At 52.5% G+C, this 19,112-nt stretch overlaps 9 protein-coding genes across 17 annotated transcripts; 4 read left to right on the top strand and 5 right to left on the bottom strand.

Moving 5' to 3' along the window:
• Positions 1–226: 226 nt before the first annotated feature.
• Positions 227–1,438, bottom strand: H257_04046 (hypothetical protein). Its single transcript, XM_009828416.1, has 3 exons — positions 1,235–1,438; positions 932–1,159; positions 227–878 (listed from the first exon to the last, which is right to left on the bottom strand). Exons 1-3 carry the CDS (start codon positions 1,403–1,405, stop codon positions 264–266), a joined length of 1,014 nt encoding a protein of 337 aa, XP_009826718.1. The 5' UTR covers positions 1,406–1,438; the 3' UTR covers positions 227–263.
• Positions 1,439–1,684: 246 nt separating this feature from the next.
• Positions 1,685–2,347, top strand: H257_04045 (hypothetical protein). Of its 3 annotated transcripts, none has more exons than XM_009828415.1 (3): positions 1,685–1,729; positions 1,806–2,032; positions 2,089–2,347. In XM_009828415.1, exons 1-3 carry the CDS (start codon positions 1,699–1,701, stop codon positions 2,128–2,130), a joined length of 300 nt encoding a protein of 99 aa, XP_009826717.1. In that variant the 5' UTR covers positions 1,685–1,698; the 3' UTR covers positions 2,131–2,347. The 3 variants fall into 3 exon arrangements, with proteins under 3 accessions (XP_009826717.1, XP_009826715.1, XP_009826716.1); XM_009828413.1 differs by having other exon boundaries at positions 1,794–2,032; XM_009828414.1 differs by lacking the exon at positions 1,685–1,729 and having other exon boundaries at positions 1,767–2,032.
• On the bottom strand, positions 2,342–9,375 carry H257_04044. Of its 2 annotated transcripts, XM_009828411.1 has the most exons (13): positions 8,371–9,375; positions 8,053–8,265; positions 7,284–7,491; positions 6,615–7,221; positions 6,367–6,553; positions 4,995–6,051; positions 4,574–4,833; positions 3,797–4,278; positions 3,352–3,428; positions 3,085–3,242; positions 2,858–3,027; positions 2,526–2,739; positions 2,342–2,473 (listed from the first exon to the last, which is right to left on the bottom strand). In XM_009828411.1, the coding sequence occupies exons 1-13, from the start codon at positions 9,328–9,330 to the stop codon at positions 2,381–2,383; spliced, it is 4,686 nt and encodes a 1,561-aa protein (XP_009826713.1). In that variant the 5' UTR covers positions 9,331–9,375; the 3' UTR covers positions 2,342–2,380. The 2 variants fall into 2 exon arrangements, with proteins under 2 accessions (XP_009826713.1, XP_009826714.1); XM_009828412.1 differs by having other exon boundaries at positions 2,342–2,739.
• Positions 9,376–9,855: 480 nt separating this feature from the next.
• Positions 9,856–12,786, top strand: H257_04043 (hypothetical protein). Of its 4 annotated transcripts, XM_009828407.1 has the most exons (8): positions 9,856–9,888; positions 9,947–10,180; positions 10,250–10,729; positions 10,896–11,085; positions 11,167–11,246; positions 11,327–11,383; positions 11,436–11,452; positions 12,216–12,786. In XM_009828407.1, the coding sequence occupies exons 1-8, from the start codon at positions 9,874–9,876 to the stop codon at positions 12,610–12,612; spliced, it is 1,470 nt and encodes a 489-aa protein (XP_009826709.1). In that variant the 5' UTR covers positions 9,856–9,873; the 3' UTR covers positions 12,613–12,786. The 4 variants fall into 4 exon arrangements, with proteins under 4 accessions (XP_009826709.1, XP_009826710.1, XP_009826712.1 ...); XM_009828408.1 differs by having other exon boundaries at positions 11,167–11,383; XM_009828410.1 differs by lacking the exon at positions 12,216–12,786 and having other exon boundaries at positions 11,436–12,036.
• Positions 12,787–13,206: 420 nt separating this feature from the next.
• H257_04042 lies at positions 13,207–14,553 on the bottom strand. Of its 2 annotated transcripts, XM_009828406.1 has the most exons (3): positions 13,726–14,553; positions 13,593–13,646; positions 13,207–13,522 (listed from the first exon to the last, which is right to left on the bottom strand). In XM_009828406.1, the coding sequence occupies exons 1-3, from the start codon at positions 14,525–14,527 to the stop codon at positions 13,284–13,286; spliced, it is 1,095 nt and encodes a 364-aa protein (XP_009826708.1). In that variant the 5' UTR covers positions 14,528–14,553; the 3' UTR covers positions 13,207–13,283. The 2 variants fall into 2 exon arrangements, with proteins under 2 accessions (XP_009826708.1, XP_009826707.1); XM_009828405.1 differs by having other exon boundaries at positions 13,593–14,553.
• Positions 14,554–14,628: 75 nt separating this feature from the next.
• H257_04041 (CMGC/CDK protein kinase) lies at positions 14,629–15,821 on the top strand. The gene is made up of 2 exons (XM_009828404.1): positions 14,629–15,409; positions 15,450–15,821. The coding sequence occupies exons 1-2, from the start codon at positions 14,669–14,671 to the stop codon at positions 15,774–15,776; spliced, it is 1,068 nt and encodes a 355-aa protein (XP_009826706.1). The 5' UTR covers positions 14,629–14,668; the 3' UTR covers positions 15,777–15,821.
• A 206-nt stretch (positions 15,822–16,027) lies between these two features.
• H257_04040 (hypothetical protein) lies at positions 16,028–17,117 on the bottom strand. Its single transcript, XM_009828403.1, has 3 exons — positions 16,919–17,117; positions 16,580–16,852; positions 16,028–16,504 (listed from the first exon to the last, which is right to left on the bottom strand). Exons 1-3 carry the CDS (start codon positions 17,081–17,083, stop codon positions 16,103–16,105), a joined length of 840 nt encoding a protein of 279 aa, XP_009826705.1. The 5' UTR covers positions 17,084–17,117; the 3' UTR covers positions 16,028–16,102.
• Positions 17,118–17,177: 60 nt separating this feature from the next.
• Positions 17,178–18,048, top strand: H257_04039 (hypothetical protein). The gene is made up of 4 exons (XM_009828402.1): positions 17,178–17,260; positions 17,317–17,426; positions 17,485–17,556; positions 17,617–18,048. The coding sequence occupies exons 1-4, from the start codon at positions 17,185–17,187 to the stop codon at positions 17,722–17,724; spliced, it is 366 nt and encodes a 121-aa protein (XP_009826704.1). The 5' UTR covers positions 17,178–17,184; the 3' UTR covers positions 17,725–18,048.
• Positions 17,751–19,094, bottom strand: H257_04038. 2 transcript variants are annotated; one of them, XM_009828401.1, is made up of 6 exons: positions 18,817–19,094; positions 18,593–18,754; positions 18,472–18,538; positions 18,381–18,422; positions 18,211–18,322; positions 17,751–18,152 (listed from the first exon to the last, which is right to left on the bottom strand). In XM_009828401.1, exons 1-6 carry the CDS (start codon positions 18,960–18,962, stop codon positions 18,031–18,033), a joined length of 651 nt encoding a protein of 216 aa, XP_009826703.1. In that variant the 5' UTR covers positions 18,963–19,094; the 3' UTR covers positions 17,751–18,030. The 2 variants fall into 2 exon arrangements, with proteins under 2 accessions (XP_009826703.1, XP_009826702.1); XM_009828400.1 differs by having other exon boundaries at positions 17,751–18,322.
• Positions 19,095–19,112: the final 18 nt, after the last annotated feature.

The raw sequence follows: 19,112 nt of genomic DNA, 5'->3' as shown, positions 1-19,112 counted from the left end.
AAATATGTCGGATATTTGAACACCTTTATCTCCAATCTATTTCATTGGGTAAAAAACAAATAAACCATGTTTTATTGCCAAATCAAAATGACCCAACCGTACACAAGTCCACTGTACGCATTTCTGTACTTTATCTAAGTATACCGAGTTGCATGTGTGACGACGATTCAAGTTGTACAAGCACACCGCAGCACACCGCTCAATCCTTTGGCTATCAACAGCAAAACGGCGTCACATATTCTCGACAGCCCATGTTAAATATATTACTCGTCATGTTCGTCGTCCTTGTAATGCAAGACGGTTTCAATCTCGTGGAGGTGTGCGACGGCGTCGGCGCGGCCCCATTCAAACTGCTGGTTGGCCCAGTTAGCGTTGGTCGAGACGAGGATCCAGTGGGGAAGGATCTGGCGCCACTTCCAAAAGTGAAACACATGGGCGGGAGCTAAATTGCCGAGCGGCATCGGGTCGTTATTGGACACGCTGCCGTCAATGTACTTGTGGCCACGGAACGACCGCAGGTACTCGGGGTGGTACAGCGGCACGTGGCCGGACGTGAGCATGCAGTCGACCATGTCTTCGTTGTCGGTCCACGAAGTCACGAGCTCGTTCTCGAGGCTCGGCACGCGCGTGATGCTGCAGTAGAACTTCTTGTCCAGCTTCTGGTACGTGTCGGGTTCCAGCATCATGAGGGTATGTTGTTTGGTCAACGGAATCCAGTCGCGCCAGCCCATGAACGTCTTCTTGTCGGCGTCGCGGATCAGCGTCAAGTTGGCACCGTGGAAGAAGTCGCTGACGTTCTTGTTCATGGCGAGGACCAGCGCGGGGAAGCAGCCGGCAGACGCACCGGAGAACACGGCGTCGGTTAAGTCAAAGCGTTCCTGCGACAAGGGAGATGAGTCCACGAACGACGACACCATCGCATGAATCATACCTGGAGAATTGACGCCACCCCGAGCAAATAGTTGTAGAAGCCGCCGCACCCGCCAAAGCCGATCTGGATCGGCTCACCACGGACGTGCGATGGCTGATTGCGAACGCGAGCGATCGGACGAGGAATATTCGTGACAGTTCCTTCGACCTCAAGGGCGTCGTCGACGGCATCGTGGCACACCCACATCGGGTCCAAGCAACCGGCAGAGGTCGTCGCGTGCACCAGCGGCTAGAGGAGAGAAATAGATGGTATATCAGCAAAGCACCATATGTAAAGATGCATGCTGCTGGAAATGCTTGCTACCTGAAAGACGCGAGGGACGAGGCCGCGAAAGTACTTCCACATCGAGTGGTCTTCGTGGACATGCGCCACATCTGCTGCCTTGCGCTTCATGCTTTTGCGTGTCGACAGCGAGTCTTTCTCTCCGACTTCCACGGTGGCGGCGGCAGCATCGTCTGTCCACAATGCGTCCATGATCGCTCCCGGTGCTCGTTGATGAGAGGGAACTGAGGCGACTTTTGTTACGCCTTCGGCAAGGTCATTCTGATTGGCTCATCGTAACACTTGCTATTTTAAAACAAACCGCAACGAGGTCATACAAAAAGCTAGTAGTAAAAACGGACACAGAATAAAAACGAGCGGGATACGATTTTTCTATGATTAGGTGCAAGAAGTCATCCGGATATTCTAGGAATGATGTAAGGGAATTACGGAGTAATTATCCGGATTCCATATGATTGCCCCAATTGTCATCAACCAAGTTGGGAATGGAAAGCAGCAACAACTGGGACACGACAGGTATGTACGACGACGTACCCCAATCTCACGATGCATGCATGGTAGCATCCTGTAGATGACGAAGGTATAATGGTAGATGAGCAAGAGGTGGGAAGGGGCGGCCGGGGAAACTACCGATGCAGTCGGTGCGGCGAGCCAAAGAAGGGTCACGTGTGTCCATATCAGCCTGGAAACTACAAGTGCATCATGTGCGGAAACGTGAAGAAGAACTGTACGTGCGGCGTCCCTTTGACACGCACGATTGCCGTGCAGTGCGAAATGGATGAAGACATGACGACACGGGTGCTCGACTTGCGAATGCAGGTGAGTCGACGTTCGTGCTTGACTCAAATCTGACCATGGTTTGGTCGTGTTGGCAGGGTGTATTTGACGTCCCTGCGTCCGGGCCATTTGAACTGTAGACGTTATCGAAGAGACTCTTGCCGTTGATTCCTGCAGTGGTGGAGCGACACACTGGTTCCATATCGTTCCTGGGGCACCACCACCACCAGTGGACGAATTCGAATCCTTTCTACATCGACCCGTCCTATGTGACTGCAGCACCTACAGTCGAGAGTACACGCTTGTCGAACGAGATGGTTCCAATATTCGCATGAACTCACAAGGTACAATACAAAAAACTACGAGAAAGCGGCGACTAGAGGGCTTTTATTATTCGACTTCCGCGAGGCGCGGTTCCACCTCCAACGATCGATTAAAGCAAAAGTCTCTGGTGGACAATTGCAGTGGTGCACACATGTGATCCTAGCGTCATCACACAGTGTCACATAGTTGGGGGTAGGGGGATCGATCGTACCAGCAGTCGCTTGTCAGGCGTGAAGATGTAGGGCGTCTTCTGGCACGGCAGCACAAGGCGCACGACGTTCCCACGCAGCCGCATCTTTTTCAGGTTCACCAGGTCGTTCTGGACGAAATCTGGGTACTCTTGCGCCACGATAAACTGCTGTCCCACGAGCCCCAAGTACGGAATCGACGGCAACGCGCCTTCTTTCATCAGTTTATGCAGCGGTCTACACAAAGCATCACAACCACCATCAATCATGGCGTTAAATTGCTCTCCTTGTCATGGAATCATCCCAGATGTGGCTAGTGGTTTTGGCTGGTATCTGGATGTGTGTACGTACGTACCTGGCGCCCTTTTCTGTCCATTGCTTGAGCTCTTGCCACAACGTCCGCACGGGCGGCGGCAACCGGCCCCACGTTTTCTTGAGTCGAAAGATGGACGAGTCGTTCAGTGCGTACATGATGGCCACAAAACCGTCAAAGTTGCGCAGGGGGGTGAGGCACTTGCCCGCGACCTGCAGCCAAACGACATGCATGATCCATCCGATCCCCAAACAGCACAACAATCACACCTTGACGTAGTAGCTCAAGATCTGGCCGCGGTCGACTACGTCTTCGCGGGCTAAGATTTGGTTGATCACCCACAGCGAAATGTGGTTGTGCAGTAGCCGAGACTTGTCATACGCAGGCGTGAGCGTCGCCGACTTTTTAGGCGCCATGAGTTGGGACACTAGGGGGAGTAGGATGACCAGGCATATATATATATATATATATATCGTCAATTGATCAATTCAGTTCAGTTGTGGATCGAAGCCAACTAGAACGTTTCTGCGACGTACCTGGAATTTTTTGGAAAAACCAATGCTGGAGCAGTGTGATTTGAGATGCCATCAAGCCCGGGTCAATGTCGAGTTGCCTACAATATCAACCAACCACGTACGCCCGTCAGAAATATTTTCATTCATCTCATGGTGCAATACTATAGAATTCAACACACAAGCAAGTATATATATATATATATATTGTGGATTCAGTACAAACTTCCACACCCCGTCGAATCACGAATCACGAATCGACGCTATTGGCGAATCCATTTTTGAGTGGATTTGATTGGCTCTTGCAGAAAGGACAAGTATATTCAACCAATCAGAACTCCGGCGTGATTCAATATTGATTCGACAAACCAGGCGAATTTTGCAAGTTTATAGCGAATAAATCACAATATCACGAAGATCCTACTTGGATTTCAAACCACAAAAACCATAGTGTGTCTACCGTACTTACCACAGTCGTGCGACACGGTCCAAGATTGAAAACCGACGCTTGGCAGCGACGACTGGCGTCCTGGTTTCCGTAGACGAAGCGACACCCGCGAGCGCGAGGCGGTCCCGCACGCTTCCCGTGGACGTCGTCGGAGGAGCGGCGGCGGCGGCATCAGTCAGGAACGCCAGCGGTCGCGCTTGGTCAAAGTACGCAGCCAACGCCGTGTATTCGGCATCGCAGTGGCCGTGGGATGTGAACGGCTGGCGTGTCTGGCAGGCCTTGACGAACGGAGCGATCTTGCGCGTGGTGAGCCACTGCAGCAGCACCGCATCCGTCTCGACGATCGCAGGCAGCAAGTGGATGACGAGGTTGGAAATGTCAAAGCAAACGTCCAGCGGAGGCGATGGGGTTTCCTGGAGCAGTTGGATCCACACGTCCAAACACCACAGCACCACCCGCCGCGCGTACTGGACATGGGTCGACGGCGCGTCCGAAACAAACGACTAGCACACTGTTATGACGTTGTCACATATCCACACAATCGACTAGTACACCGTTATAACGTTGTCACATATAGTATCATCCACGTCAAAACGTCGAATGCAATCTATGAAAACGCTGGGGGTGACATGGAAATGTGGTATTTCGAGAAATTGCATCATCCCAACCCACTCAGTCATACACGGGAACCAACACTTTACTCGTCCAGCAGCAGCATCACACATGGGAGCATCAGAGACTCCAATACGTGTGAAGAAGCAAGTGAGTGAGACATGGTCATTTGGGGTGGTTGTGTACCCGAAAGAAGGCGAGGACGTCCGACTTTTCAATGTGCAGTTGCCCAGTCCATAAGAACGCTTCCATGTCGTGGACGGCCGTGTGATCGTACTGCAAAAACGTACCGAGCATGTCTGCGGCGCCCACGGCTTGCACCACGTCGCAGCAGCTGTGTTTGGGTGCTGCATCCAGGATGGTGGGGGCGTCTGAAATCACCATCACGTCGTCGTTTGGTGGATGACTCAATGACGTCGATAGGTCCGGCGACATGGACAGCATGACTAATAATAAACAATCACATGGTTGTGAGTTGGTCAACGTTCCAGTATACCACCATCCATGCCAAACAAACAAGTCGACGCAAAAGGTCTCGATCGTAGGAATCCATACGCGACAAGGGGAGTAGTCCAGACACAACAACAAGAACAACGTCATCGCATACTCATGGACGACGTGGACGACGACGACGACGCGACGTTGGCCGCATCCAAAAAGACCATGCCGCTGCTGCTCGACTGACTCAACGTCGACAAGTTCAAACTGCCGCTGCCTACGCCGCCGTGGCTGGTGGTGGTGGTGCTGGTGGTGGTGGTAGTTAGGCCACTCGTTGTAGTGTTGGTCGTGGCGGACGCGTGGTGCGCTTCAAATAACTGACGCGCCGACTGGCCGCAGAGGTCGGGGGCATGGACGTCTACGTCTGGATGGGACGCCAGGAACCCATACACGTCGGCGCCTCCGTGCACGGCGGCGTAGTGGATGGCTTGGCGGAACACGTTGCAAATATCTTTGGCGTTGGCGCGTTCGTTGAGCAAGAGGCGGACCGTGTCGAGGACCGCCGCCGTGTCCTTCTGGACCACATGTCCTTGGATCAGCGCGCCCCGGGACACGGCGAGCATCAGCGGCGTCCATCCGTCCAACGTGCGCGCGTTCACGTCGGCTTTGCCTTCGGACAGCAGCACCGCGCACGTGTGCAGGTCGGCGGCGCTGGCAGCGTAATGCAGTGGCGTTTCACCTCGCAACGCTTTGACGCTGGGGTCAGCGCCGTAGTCCAGCAGCGCCGTGGCGACTTCGGACTGCCCTTCCTTGGCGGCACACGCGAGCGCACTGCATCCCGTGTGCCACCCCCTCATGTCGATGTTGATTGTCTTGGACAGCTCCATGAGCGTGTCCACCCCCTCCAGACACCCCGTGCACGCGAGGAGCATGAGCGGCGTGTACCCAAAGTGGTCGACGCCGTCGATGACGGCGCCGTGGCGCACTAGTTTGTGGATGATCTGGCGCACCTTGTCGGGCCAGGCGGCGGCGTGTTGCTTGCCGTTGGATTGAGGGGCGTCCATCGACAGCTGCGGCGCCCCGAGCAGGTGGAGGGGGCCGCGGCCGAGCGCGGTCAAGTGTTTGGTTTTCGCGCCGTGTTGGAGCAGGTACGACACGACGTTGACGTGGAAGTAGCTCACGGCCACCGACAGCGGAGTCAAGTCGTCGTCGGAAATGTAGTTGACCTATGTATGCATAAAGCGATCGTAAACGTCAGGACACGATTTCAAAATAGCTCAATCGAATGACCAGAAGAACCACAGACAATCAGACATATACGACCAATCAAAATCCACAACACGACTCAAGTGGCCAATCAAATTCACTCTTGGGCCAACCAATTCCACACCCGAATAATTCGTAGCGTGACTGGAATTCGTACGATCGTTATATACAAAGTCAAAGAATCGATCGATATAGATTTGGCAAAGAATAATCAGCTTAAAAGGCCAAAGTTTGGGTAAAAGCAAGACAATCATATAAGCCATGAAAAAACGTACTTCGGCGCCGTTGGCGACCAGCATTTGGACAGACCCGACGGCACCCCGCTGACACGCTTGGACAAGCGCGACGTTCCACAGCGACTTGTTGCTGCCGAGGATCTTGACGTAGTTTGGGTTGGAAATGAACGCCATGCGATGAGGGGGCGACGACATGTTGAGGAGTCCCACCACATCGTTGTATGGCCTAGTCGTCGCATGTGACATCGTGTTAGTAGGTCAAAACGATCGATGTTATCTGTCCATACCACAGCACAACGTTGGTGCCATTGAGCGTGACTAGCACGTGGCCCTTGGACACGATCCCGCCCAGTGCCGCTTGGCCGTGGGCCGTGATGTTCTTGACCATAGCGCCGCTTCGGTACGTCGATTCGGGCTCAAACCCGAGGCCGAGGCGCCAGTCGCCGTCGATGGAAAATGCAATTTGCTCCTTGAAGATGTCTTCAAGCACTGCGGGAATGGTCACGTTCTGGACAAACTCCATGGCTGCCCCGAGGATGCCCACCACATGTGGTGTCGTCGTCGTCATCGAGGTAGTCTTGTCGGGATGGTGATAGTGATGGTGATGCATCGCCGTGAGCAACTGCTTGAGCGTGAGCAAGTTTTCAAGCCCAGAATTCACGAGCAAGAACGTAAAGATCGGAATCAAGTCGTCCGTGTCGAGTGTCGACTGCGACGTGGACGTCGGCACGAGCGAGTTGAACCCGAGGCCGTCCGACGTCACTTGGTACACAAACTCCGACACGGGATGCTCGTCCGTGTACGTGGCTTGGATCTCGTCCACGGCTTCGACCAGCGCGTTGTACTTGTCTATCGGCAACGAATACGCCCCCAGGTGCCCCAGTAGCTTGCACGCTACAACACGTCCCCGTGGTTACACACAACCGTGTCGTCTAAAACAATGTAACATGCGATACCGTCACGCCATTCCGAAGACGACAAGTGGTGTGGGGAAATGTCAAAGAACGCCTGGTCTTTGCCTTGAAGCCATCGCAACTTTTTGTTGAGCCCGGCTTCCGCGTCGGCGTTGACTTGGCGGCGCACGGCGCTGTAGAGGCCGTCGTGTAGCGGTAGAAACAGCGCTTCTTCCACTTGGCGGTGGATGCAACTGTCAATCAGGCGGTCCTACCAGCAGACCAACATATAGTCTAGAGTAAGCAGCAGCAGCAGCAACAATGGAAATATCATGGACCATGTTGAACGAGGTATGGGTCTAGTTGTATATCACGTTGCCATATCCGCGACAGACTTCTTGATATATATATATATAGCGACAGACTTCTTGATATATATATATATATATCAACAGATCTGTCGCTATATATATATATATCAACAAATCTGTCGCGGATATGGCAACGTGATACACAGCTAGACCCATATCTCGTTCAACACACACACAAAAGCCACCAAGAAAACCTCGTTGAATGCCCACACAATACACATTGTTACACCAATTTCCATGGCGACGGGAGAATTATCTATCATTCGATAGATTCGACGTTAACGAAGGTGTCCATATCGCATGTAGTCGCCACACAATCGAACCAATCGACCAATCAAAACCCACAACACTAATCAAGTGGCCAATCAAATCCTCTCGGTACACCGCAGTCGTGTGAGAGGTCGATTTTTAGTGTGCTTGTTCGCACACAACACATAGATTAAAACACAATCGAAACGCACCATGTGATGGTCGTCGTCGTCGTCGTCGAGATCGTTGAGGTCGCCAAGGCACGCGGCGCGCAAGGACGCGGCGTACTTGGCATGCACATGCGCGCACATGGTCTGGATGAATTCTTGCAACGTCGAGAACGCATGCGTGGAGCGGCTGTCAAAGTGTTTGACAAAGTGCAGACACTTGTTGGCTTCGGGCGACGTCTTGGCGTTGTCGCAGCTCTACAAGCGCGCCCCCGTGTCACATACACACAACATCATCACATTTTGTGCATTCCTCACGGAAAACCAAACACGCAAATGTTAACTTTGGAGAGAGAAACGCACCAAAAGCTTGCGCAGTTCGTTGGACAGTCGCGTGGTGGGGTCGACGACGATCTTGGACGACGACTGCCGCCATGCCACCGACGATTGATGATGTTTCTGCTGCTGCTGGTGGTGGTGTTGTTGGGACGCGAGGACAATGGCGGCACCCGCGGACTGGGTGCTGAAAGATGTCGATTTGGTCAAGTCATAACTGGTGGTGGCTTGCACCACGCGACTGAGGTGCTCGACCCATTGCTTGCAGTCGTCGTCGTCTTTGGCTTGACACACGAGCGAGTTGAACCCCTTGAGCAGCTCAAAGCAGTGCGCGCGCTTGGACTTGCGAATGTCCATGGGACGCACAGTCGTATTGGGGTCGTCCAGGGTGATCTCCCCCTTGAGTTGGGCGAAGCGGTGGCTCTTGTAGTACTGGAGTGTCGAGTACGGCTCGCCTGTCATCGTGTTGGACCGCGTGAGGAGCACAAAGTACCGCTTCTTCCAACTCTTCCAGATCTTTCCCTGTTTGACGAGCCAACCGCTATAGATGAGGTTGCCGCCGCCGCCCATCGTTGCGGGCGACGCTCCGTTGTGGCCATTGCTCCCTAGGGGAAGTTGCGGCGCGCTCATTTGCCGATGGACGGCGCTAGAATGGGTGCGCCGAGCCGTTGCGTTGGACGTGTTTCGTTGGGATCGAGACCGACCCCCGCTTGTGGTGTCATAGTTACCTTTGTAATCGCCGTTGAAGTCATTGTCGCTGTCTTCCATGACATAGATCGTCTCGGACGACATCACTGGCGGACGGGACGACGACGGCCCGTCACCACCGCGATGATGGGGTCGACTGTGACTCCCACTCAACGTGCGCTGGTGATCGTTCAATGAGATCTGCAGCGGGCCGGCAGATCGATGAAGTCGGACTGCTTCCTGTCGTCGTCGTTCGTCCACGCCCTTGGCGAAAATGGTTCGAAGGTCCCCTGGTTCCATTGCCCTCGAACGCTGCCCGAAGATGAAATGCCTGGTGTTTATGTACTTTTTGTGTTTGCAATGGGTTGCTCATACAGCTGGCACTTTTTTAAATTACCACGGCGAAGGTTTTAAAATACCATACAAACCCGTAGAGATTGGGGGGTTCGTCCCAATTAAAATGCGCGTAAAGAAGCCATTTAATTTCGCCGACTTGTGTTGCACTCTGGTCAAAGCCATAGTGTACGTACAGTAGTCAGTGATCGGCACACACATGGACTACTGTAAGCTTACATGCATGCCCTGCCGTCCGCCCATTTTCACGTAACTCATGCATGTGGGAGGGTACACACACTACACGATCTCTTGTAGGCTGTGGGTCGCAGCTCAAACGCCCGCTTGCTCCTCTTGTCTGCTGGGGCCAAAGGTTTGAAAGAAACCAGCGAATCAACAGCAACGACACTGAATGATTTTAGCCAATCCGATTGGATTGTCCGGATACATCCTATTTATCCGGAATACCGGTGCGGCGGTTTTTTTCGAGGATTTTGCGTCCGCTGAGAGATGAGTGCCACCGCCGTAAGCTAGCTACCGAGGACATGACGCGGAAGGGTGGTCTAAATGAGGTTATGACTAGTTTGCGGCCGAGGTGTCCGATGCGATGGACTCCATCAAAAAGTACTCGGATGACTGGCAGAAGCGGCTGCTGGCGTTGCAGGAGATTCAAAAGCAGTTCAAATCCATTGAAAACACCACGGTCACAGTCTCGGTCGACACGTGGCGTGTGCTGAAGCCGTTGAAGGACGTGATCCAAGACTTGCGGTCTCAGATTGTCAAGGAAGTATGCGCCACGCTCGCGGTCATGAGCAAGGTCTGTCTGCGTCATGCTTGGAGTGTCCTTCCTCAAAAACCCGACGTCCGTCCCCATGATATATCGTAGATCACGCGCGACTCGATGGCGCCATTGGTCCGGGACCTTCTACCTGTCTTGGTGGAGGTCCGTGGCGGTGGCAACAAAGTGTGCGGTGCGTATTGTGGTGAATGCGTCGAAGTTCTCGTGTCGAACGTCGTGACCAAGGGACCGACGCTTCGGTACTTGGTGGACGGGGTCGTGGAAAGCAAGAACAAAGGCCTCCGAGCATGTTGCATCGGGGCGCTAACGCTGGTGCTGGTGCATTGGAGTGCAGTGCTGGACAAGAGCGACGTCCAACAGATCGAAGTCGGGCTCAAGAGCTCCCTCTACGATGCCAGCTCGACGTGTCGGTCGGCGTCGCTAGCGTTTTTCCAGCGGTTCCAGCAAAAGTTCTCGAAACGAGCGGCGCTGCTGCTCACGACCGTCGACTTCAAGGTCCAGCGGCGACTGGAATCGCTGCCGTTGGTCCCAGACTCGACCTCGCCACCCCCACCACTTCACTCGAATGTACGTCCTGTGTGGTTGTATAAAAAATGCGATACAGTTCGGGCGTCAAGCAGTAGGGGGCCTTGTCTCACCTACACGACAACCGTTGCAGCTTTTTTCCCATTCCTTGGATCGATCGATCGAGTTTAGGTTGCCCTTGTGCCTCATCCCCCGTCATCCCTTGTAGAGCAATTCAGTGGACGACGGCACGTTTGACGGGGAACGTCCCCATGACTCGGCAGCGGCAGATGACCGGCAGATCTTCATCGACGACGATGAGAATGCTCAAGCCATCGCCGCCGCCGACGGTGACGTGGACGTCGGAGACCGCGTGTGCATTTCCGAAAAGGAACTGTTTGGTCACGTCCGATACATTGGTACGAGATTGGTCGAACCAAACAACTAGATCATTATATTTGGTGATGGTATATATATATATTGTTCACCTGGGGATGTAGGTGACGTGGCAGGATTCAGTGGCCCGTGGGTAGGCATTCAGCTCGACCATGCAGACGGCAAGAATGACGGCAGCATCAAAGTACGCTCGACGAACATGACGATATGCTGCTGTTGTTGTTGTTGATGGCATGACACTGTCGCACATCTGTGTGTATGTAGGGCCAGTACTACTTTCGATGCAAACCCAAGCACGGAGTGTTTGTACGCCCAAGCCAGGTACGATATATCCCATGGAATATCTTCTCATCATAAACATGTATATGTGTAGATCTTTCTCACAAAGCGGTACGTCCCCCTTGTTGCATGTGTATGGGGGATATACATATGGGGATATACTGTATGTATGGCTTCTATGACACTTGTAGTCCGTGTGTCTACTAGATATTGTTTAAGTGTGTTTATATTCTAAACTGGAGCAACATGGAGAGAATATGAATCGACACACAACCAAATTAAATGCACAGAAGAATCATCGGTCGAAGGATTTATTTAGCCAATCAGATTGCAGGAAACGACCACCATCAACGTCAAATTAGTGTGTGAATTCAATTAGTGTGATACCAAGCACCACAGGATATCACCTTTTTACATACAAAATATATCAGTACAATGAAGATATCGATAGATTTGGCGATTCTGCACAACAGTAGTCCACATTTTGCGTAGAAGGGCAATAGCTCGTTTGATTTTGCATGGTGATCTCCTTTCTCGTTATTGCGTTACTACGTAGTACTACGTCGTACAGCATTCATCTGGGGGATTAAGACTAGTGGTATTACTAGTAGTTATTCATCGTGTCGTTGCTGCATAGACTATATACATATATACATATATGTAATATATAATATACATATATGTAATATATAATATACATGTATATATATATATATATATATACCTGCGTAGTCGTGGTTTCGCTACTGTTAGTACCTGATATCTCTCTGTATACGTGTATTTCTAGTGTAGATTTATATATATATATATATATATATATATATATATATATATATATATATTGATCTCAACAAACTACTACTTACTTGGCCAGACACGTGTCGTTTGGTCAAGAGGATGAAGGAAACGACGAGTATGCGATCCGCGAAGAAGGCGACGACGAGTCGGGAGATGGGTGCGAAGAAGCCGAGGCGGAGGACGACACGCTGGTCGCCGGCCGCCGAGACGAAGGGGGCGACGACCCGCCGCTCAAGAAGCTGTTGGATTCCATGCTGGATGCGCAGCGGGGCTTTCTGGACTTTATGTTTCTCAACCTGAACGTGGAAATGGACCATCTGGATGTGTTCCAGAAGAGCGCGGCGATCGCGTCGTCGGCGGACGCGATTGCGTACTGCGACCAAGTGCGCAACATTTGCCAGGAAAAGGTGGACGCTGTGTCGGCGTTCATGGAGAAGATCGTGGAAGCGCAGCAAAAGGCCATGGAGACGTAAGCAAGTGGTGGCCGACCAAGATGCGAGAGAGAGGAACGAACGTACGCTCGTCTGTAGATAGTATGGACATTGGACACGATCCTATTCATAGTGATATGTGTTGGACCCAAAGTTTTATCCTATTGAGACGAGTATGGTATTGTAAACGTTCTACTACGAAGTATGATCTATCCATCGCTCCGTTGAATGTACAGGACATACAGTAGTAGTAGTACTACCTAGTACACTGGTAAAGGCAGCAGTCTCACATGTCCTGTGCAATATAAAGTCTTGGGGGTATTAATAAGTCAGTCTCACATGTCCTGTTCAATATAAAGTCTTGGGGGTATTAATAACTTATAGTATAAGTAGGACCAGAGTACAGAGAGCAATCAATCAAAGCTCTCGTAGCCATTTGACTTTATTCGAAGTCACAACTCTACAACATGGCGGCTCTTCCTTGGCAAAACGTTAGATTTAGTGCCCAAGGTTTGTGAAATTTGAATTACGTTGCCATATCGTGGAGTAAAAGTCGGCTTTCCGACTGGTTGACTTGGAAGAAACAACCCAGTCGGCCGCCAAGTAAAACACTTTTTTTAACCTCGAGGGATAACCCTGACATTTAACTAATTCAGCTTGAAAAAATATATATTCAAGCCCAAATTACCACGGGGTAGCAAACGTGCCTTCGACTAGAACAACCGATACCACCGATTTTTGGACGTGAAGAGCGCATGCTCGAGGAAGCATGTGGTGCCGAGGACCATGGCACACATGACGACCGAGTGGAATCGGTGGTCTGGGTTGAGTAGGTACGGCATGCCGTGGGTGATGGTGAGCAGCGCGGCGGAGACGACGAACGGCAACATCCCGCCAAACAAACCTTCCAGGGCAAACTGCCGTTGGGGCTGTGGATGCATGAGGGCAAAGCCTGACGCAGATGGCAGTCAGAAATAGGGACACGACAGTAGTGGAAGGCTGGCTATTGGGGCGACAACTACCTTGGCCAGACAAGTGGAACAGAGGGGCGCCATGGATGATTGAGTAAAATGAGCCTACGCAAAGCCAGCCAGCCAGACAGACAGACCATAACCCACATGATTAAGACATCCACGAAGATTTGTTGTGGCGTACCCGACAGCGACAGGTACAGTCCAAAGAGACTTAGCCCAAACCAAATGCGCTTCGATTGACAGAACGTTACCCACCACTGCCAATTCGCCGCTACTTTCGGGATCACCGCCACCCCCACGTACAGTACGATGGCGACGGTCATCATCGATGGCATGACGCTCGACGGGGACGATGGCGGCGCTGGGGTAGCAGTGAACGACGCCAGTTGGGATTGCAGACGAGCTACCCAGTCGTCTTCTGAAGTTGACGCCTGAACCATCTTGGCGTTGCTGGCGTGGACGGCCAACGATCGTGGACCAGACGCGGGATACGTGACGACGACATGGAGACCCGACTTGGGGATGGACGGAAGGCTGTGCACGGAGTGGAAGGAGACAATGGGTTCGTCAAAGCCGGCTCCATCGTCGTCCGGGGGTGATGAGGATGGAGGAGGCAACGGCAACGCGAAGAAGCGCGTGGTTGACAAGGCGTCATCGTCCAGCCGCCGCACCGCGCGTTCGAAGACTTGTCTTGCATCAGGAGATGTAGACATGAATACCACCACGTCTTGTGTGCGAGACGCATGCAGCATGAATTCTTTGTACACGGACGCTTGTTCGACGGCAAGGACAACAGATTCGCCCAGGAAATCGCTTGGAATCGAGGTGGAAGCGGTGACCAAGGAAATGGCGTCGTCATCGTAGAAGTAGTCGTCGATAAAGTGATTGTCGGAAATGCCACCTCCATTGCCTAGGGCGACAACGCCACGCAGCGTTGCCATTGCAGCCCACATCACGCATAAAGCCGCCGCAGCGGACCTCATCGTATGACAAATATGACACTATTTTGTAGAAATCAGAATACTATTTCTTGATGCTCACACTATTTCCAAGGGATTGTGATTATCCGGACAATGTGCGTTTCAAAAGGAGGATCATTCCAGCGGTAAATCCAAGCGTCGGCGATGGGTGAATTTGACTCGGATGATGAGGACTTTGCAGTTGTGGGAGCGTACACGATGCATGAGGAGATAGGTCGGGGAACGTATGGTATCGTGTACGTAGCAACACACAACACAACGGGCGAGAAAGTTGCGATCAAACGGTTATTCCAGCGACAGGACTCGAGCACATCCGACGAAATTGAGGTGATGCAGCGCCTCGTGGGGGCGCCACATGTACTACAGCTCCAGGAGGTACTCCAAGAACAACACCAAGATGAACCCTCGACATTCATCGTGTCTGAGTACATGGAGAGTGATCTGGAAACCGTGATCAAAGCCACGGAAGCGATCCCGCAGGTCTCCTTGGCACACATCAAGAGCTACCTTCGCATGATCCTTCAAGGTCTCGCTGAATGTCATGCACGTCATATCATCCACCGCGACGTCAAACCGAACAACATCCTCCTCGCCACGAACGGAGCAGCCATGCTCGCAGACTTTGGGTTGGCAGTGGTGGTGCCCGAACTCGCCACACGTGTGTCGCCGTGGAGTTTAAGTTTCCAAGTCGTGACTCGGGCCTACCGCGCCCCGGAGCTTCTCTTCGGTCTCAAGCAGTACGACACGAGCGTTGACATGTGGTCTCTCGGCTGTGTGTTTGGCGAACTCGTATTGCGCAAAGTTTGGTTTGACGGGGTATCCGACATCGACCAGCTCAACCTTATGTTCCGCGCTCTGGGATCTCCCGACGAGCAACACTGGACCGTACGTTGTTCCTCTGGTCCTTACCTTGACCTTCCATTAGGCGGCCAAGGCGTTGCCGTTCTACCTCGAGTTCGCCCCCACATCGCCTCCTTCCCTCGCCACGCAGTTCCCGACGCTACCCCCCTCAGGCGTCGACCTCCTCACAAAGATGCTTCGATTGGATCCGTCCGCACGCATCTCAGCCGCCGACGCCCTCACCCATCCGTTCTTCGCCGAAGCGCCGCTGGCGCTGGACCCGGCGCTCTTGCCGATGGTGACACCGCCGGAACGAGGACGAAAACGTCGCGCGTCATCGCTCGAAGAAGAATATGGCGATCAAGCCGACGAGGGAGGCGAAGGGCCGATGAAAGGCCGTCGACTGTTCTGACCATACCATAAATAGTAATATACTTTTGCTAGTCATTTTTGGACATTCCGAGTCATCCACAGTATCTCGGCCTTAGTTTCGATCTGCAAGCTCATGCAAGGGGTATATATATATATACCCGTACAACGATGGGTTGTGATCATAGCCCCCTGGGCAGGGGGACTACTTGTAGTTCATTGCCCGAATGCTCACTCAACTCCCCCGCCTTGCTTTATATGCGAAAATGGCAGTCGCAACAGCCGTTGACACTGTTGCGATGAAAGGCATGATGACGTTATCCATATACTTCATGTTTAGGTCTGTCTAGTCGTACCAAGCTCTGTGTGCTATGCTTCGGTGCTGTTGATCAGCTTGAGACTGTCTTGCAACTTGGCCGTGTATCGGTTGAGGGCGTCGATGATTTCGTCGTCTTCTCGTTCCCGGGTCTGCGACTCTTGGACGAGGAGGTTTTGTATCTTGGCAATTTCTTCTTGCGCCACGAGCTGGAACTTGCCGTCACCGCGCAGCCTCGTCTTGGTGTACATGTCGAGGGATTCCTTCAGCTCCGTTGCCTTGACTTCGCGGTCCCGCCGCTCCTTGGAGAACTGGTCGGCTACCAACTGCTCGTGGTCGGATAGGCGCTTGAGGATCTCCGCCTCCCGCTCCAGCCGCCGCGTTCGCTCGGCCTCGAACGCGTCCATGAAGTTGCTCAACTTGGCCGTCAGCTCGTTTGTCCGGGCTTCAATCACCTGCACATGTCCAAGTCAGCCCCCCTCTCGCAGCCACACAAATGGATAGCACCGGGTGTGCCTGTTTATATATACCTCGGGAATGTGCACTTTTTCGTACTCAAATTGGCCTTCGAGGGTGAGGATCTTGTCAGCCAGCCCTTGTAGCCGTCCGTCGACTTTGGCCATCCAGTCGGCAAGGACGCCGTCGAACTTGGCGCTCATGGCGGCGACGCTGTCGTCGCAAAGGGCTTGGAGGGACTTGTTCATTTCAAACCGCCGCTTGGTTTCGGCGTTGAGGGCTTTCTCGAGGCGGGTCATATCGGCTCGCATTTCCGCGAGGCGGTGTTCATCACGTTCCCGTCGTTGCTACGACAAAAAACTCTCGATGAGATTATAGGACGAGGATACAGCGAACGAGAAGTGTAAATGTACCCGTGTGCCAATGCGCATGTTGTCGTCAAATGATGCAAACGCGTTCATCATTTTGTTGAGTTTGGTCTTGGTCTGCGTCGTGGCCAATGTCCCGACCGCGTCATGGGACTCGTCCTGTTGATTCCTCCGGTCAGGAGCGTCGACGTGTGCCGTCGTCGACTCCATCGCACTCAAACTTGAGATTAGTCTAGACGAGTCGTGTGAAACGGTTTCAAACAGCGTGACGGTTGAAGAAGCTGGCGGTTACAAAGGGCACAGTGCACAATATGTCGCTCGCGGTACCGATCAAGGACTTGGACCAATGGACGCATGTGAAGGAAACCAACGCCGACAAACTCATTGGTAGGTACAGTCGTCAATTCGTATGATCGTCCAGGTTTCCGAGCTACCGAATGTAGTGGTGGATGTCTACCAAGACTGGTGTGGACCGTGTCGAGTGTTGGAACCCACGTACAAACGTATCAGTACCGAGACTCCAGGGGGCGACTCGAGGGTGCTGTTTGCATCTGTACGATTGCTTGTCAAGGGGATGCTGCATGTAGTACAGTAGTCATGTGGCACGATAGGTGTCGGCGACGTTGAAGATTGAAAACATTGCCGACAACCAATGCTGCAAGCCTCGCTTTGTGCTCTATCGGGTAGCAACCTCAAGCCCCAATTGCCACTGGAAGGAAGACTGACAGCAGGAATGTGCATAGGACAAGAAGATTGTGAGCGACATTGTTGGTGTGAACGTCCCAACGCTGGAAGCAGCAGTGAAGCAAAATTTGCCTGCGCGCAAGAGCGACGACGATGGAGACCCGTAGAAAGGCTGGGTCTACTAGAACCATAATGGAACTAAAACATGTATGTGATGTTATAAATGCTGACGTCAACCAAAATTGTTGTCAACGCCAAGAGGGCTGTCGAGTTCAAACGAAGGCTCAGAGTCGGTCGAACTGCAGCTGTACTCGTCGGGGGAGTTCATGGGGACCAGCGCCTGAGTGTCCACAATGTATCCAGAGGGACAAAAGGAAGGTGGGGAATGGGGGGGTGGAGATGGCAAAAAAGACGCGGGGGTCTCGTCGTTCTCTTGGTACAAAGGATCCCTGTAGACACACACGATCTCGTGGTCAATACATCAAACGGGGGGTCAGAGGGGGGTAGCGAGGACAAGATGGGGCGCCACAGATGTGAGGAGATGTCATCAACGCCCGCGTCACATTTTCCAAACTTGCACCGCTTGCATTGCTCTCTACGTCCAAGATCGACATAATGCGCAAGGGCATGCCAATTATGGACGATAAAAGTACCTGTAGGAAAAGTTCTGTGGTGGTGCCTCGTGAGGTTGTGTAAAAATCTCAATCCCCAAACAAATATCATGCAGTTTACGTGGTTGCCACAGCGACCGCATTTCCAGTCACCCTGTGTCATGGATAAAGTTCAGGGGTCAACTGTGGCGTGTGGTGTAGTCCAATCATACCGGCCACCAAATTGTGTTTGCCTTTCGTTTCTTTTGTGTTTTCTGAAGGAGATATAAGTTAAGGTGACAATAATGAACACTCGTGGCATACAGGGGGTTCCTGTGGAGGCCACACATCGTCGTCACAGTCATTTTGCGGCTGTAGCTGGATTGGATCCCTACAAGGAGCACGTCGTGTTAGGAAGGGACAATATCATGACGGTAGGTCCTGCTTGAGGGCTTGGAATGCCGGCAGTGCGAAGTACTTTCTCTTTGGAGGACTGACGTGGATATCCCGCGTGTGTTTCACGATCCAAATGAGCTCGTCGCCCTGGTTGCTGGGAACCTCGTCGTTCTTGGACTGAGAGTCAGAATCATGCATGGTTTGATTGCATCTATGAGCCCACCCATCACACCTTTCCGTAGGAAGATGCGAAGTTATTAGTGTCATGCTTACTCGTGCCACATGTCGACGTCTTCGATTCGAATGTCGTCATCTTCGCCAAAGCTCCATATGGATGAGAACGTTGACCCGTTTTGGTTGAGGCGCTTGGTCCAATCCACACCAGGAAGTGGAGGCAACGACGGTCGTATGTTGTTCATGGTGATGTCCTAGACATAGACGCAAACACGTCCGCCTCATGCAATCAGTCGCGAGTGCTGGATGGTTCCATGTCCAGTTGATGGGGCCTCCTTTCGTCGCGCTGCGTCCGAGGTACCTGTGTTCGCTCGTCGTACGTCAAATTCGAAAAT

Source organism: Aphanomyces astaci, assembly GCF_000520075.1.
Source record: "Aphanomyces astaci strain APO3 unplaced genomic scaffold supercont1.7, whole genome shotgun sequence".
NCBI classification, from domain to species: Eukaryota; Oomycota; class Saprolegniomycetes; order Saprolegniales; family Verrucalvaceae; genus Aphanomyces; species Aphanomyces astaci.
This window is presented reverse-complemented; position numbering and strand designations above follow the sequence as displayed.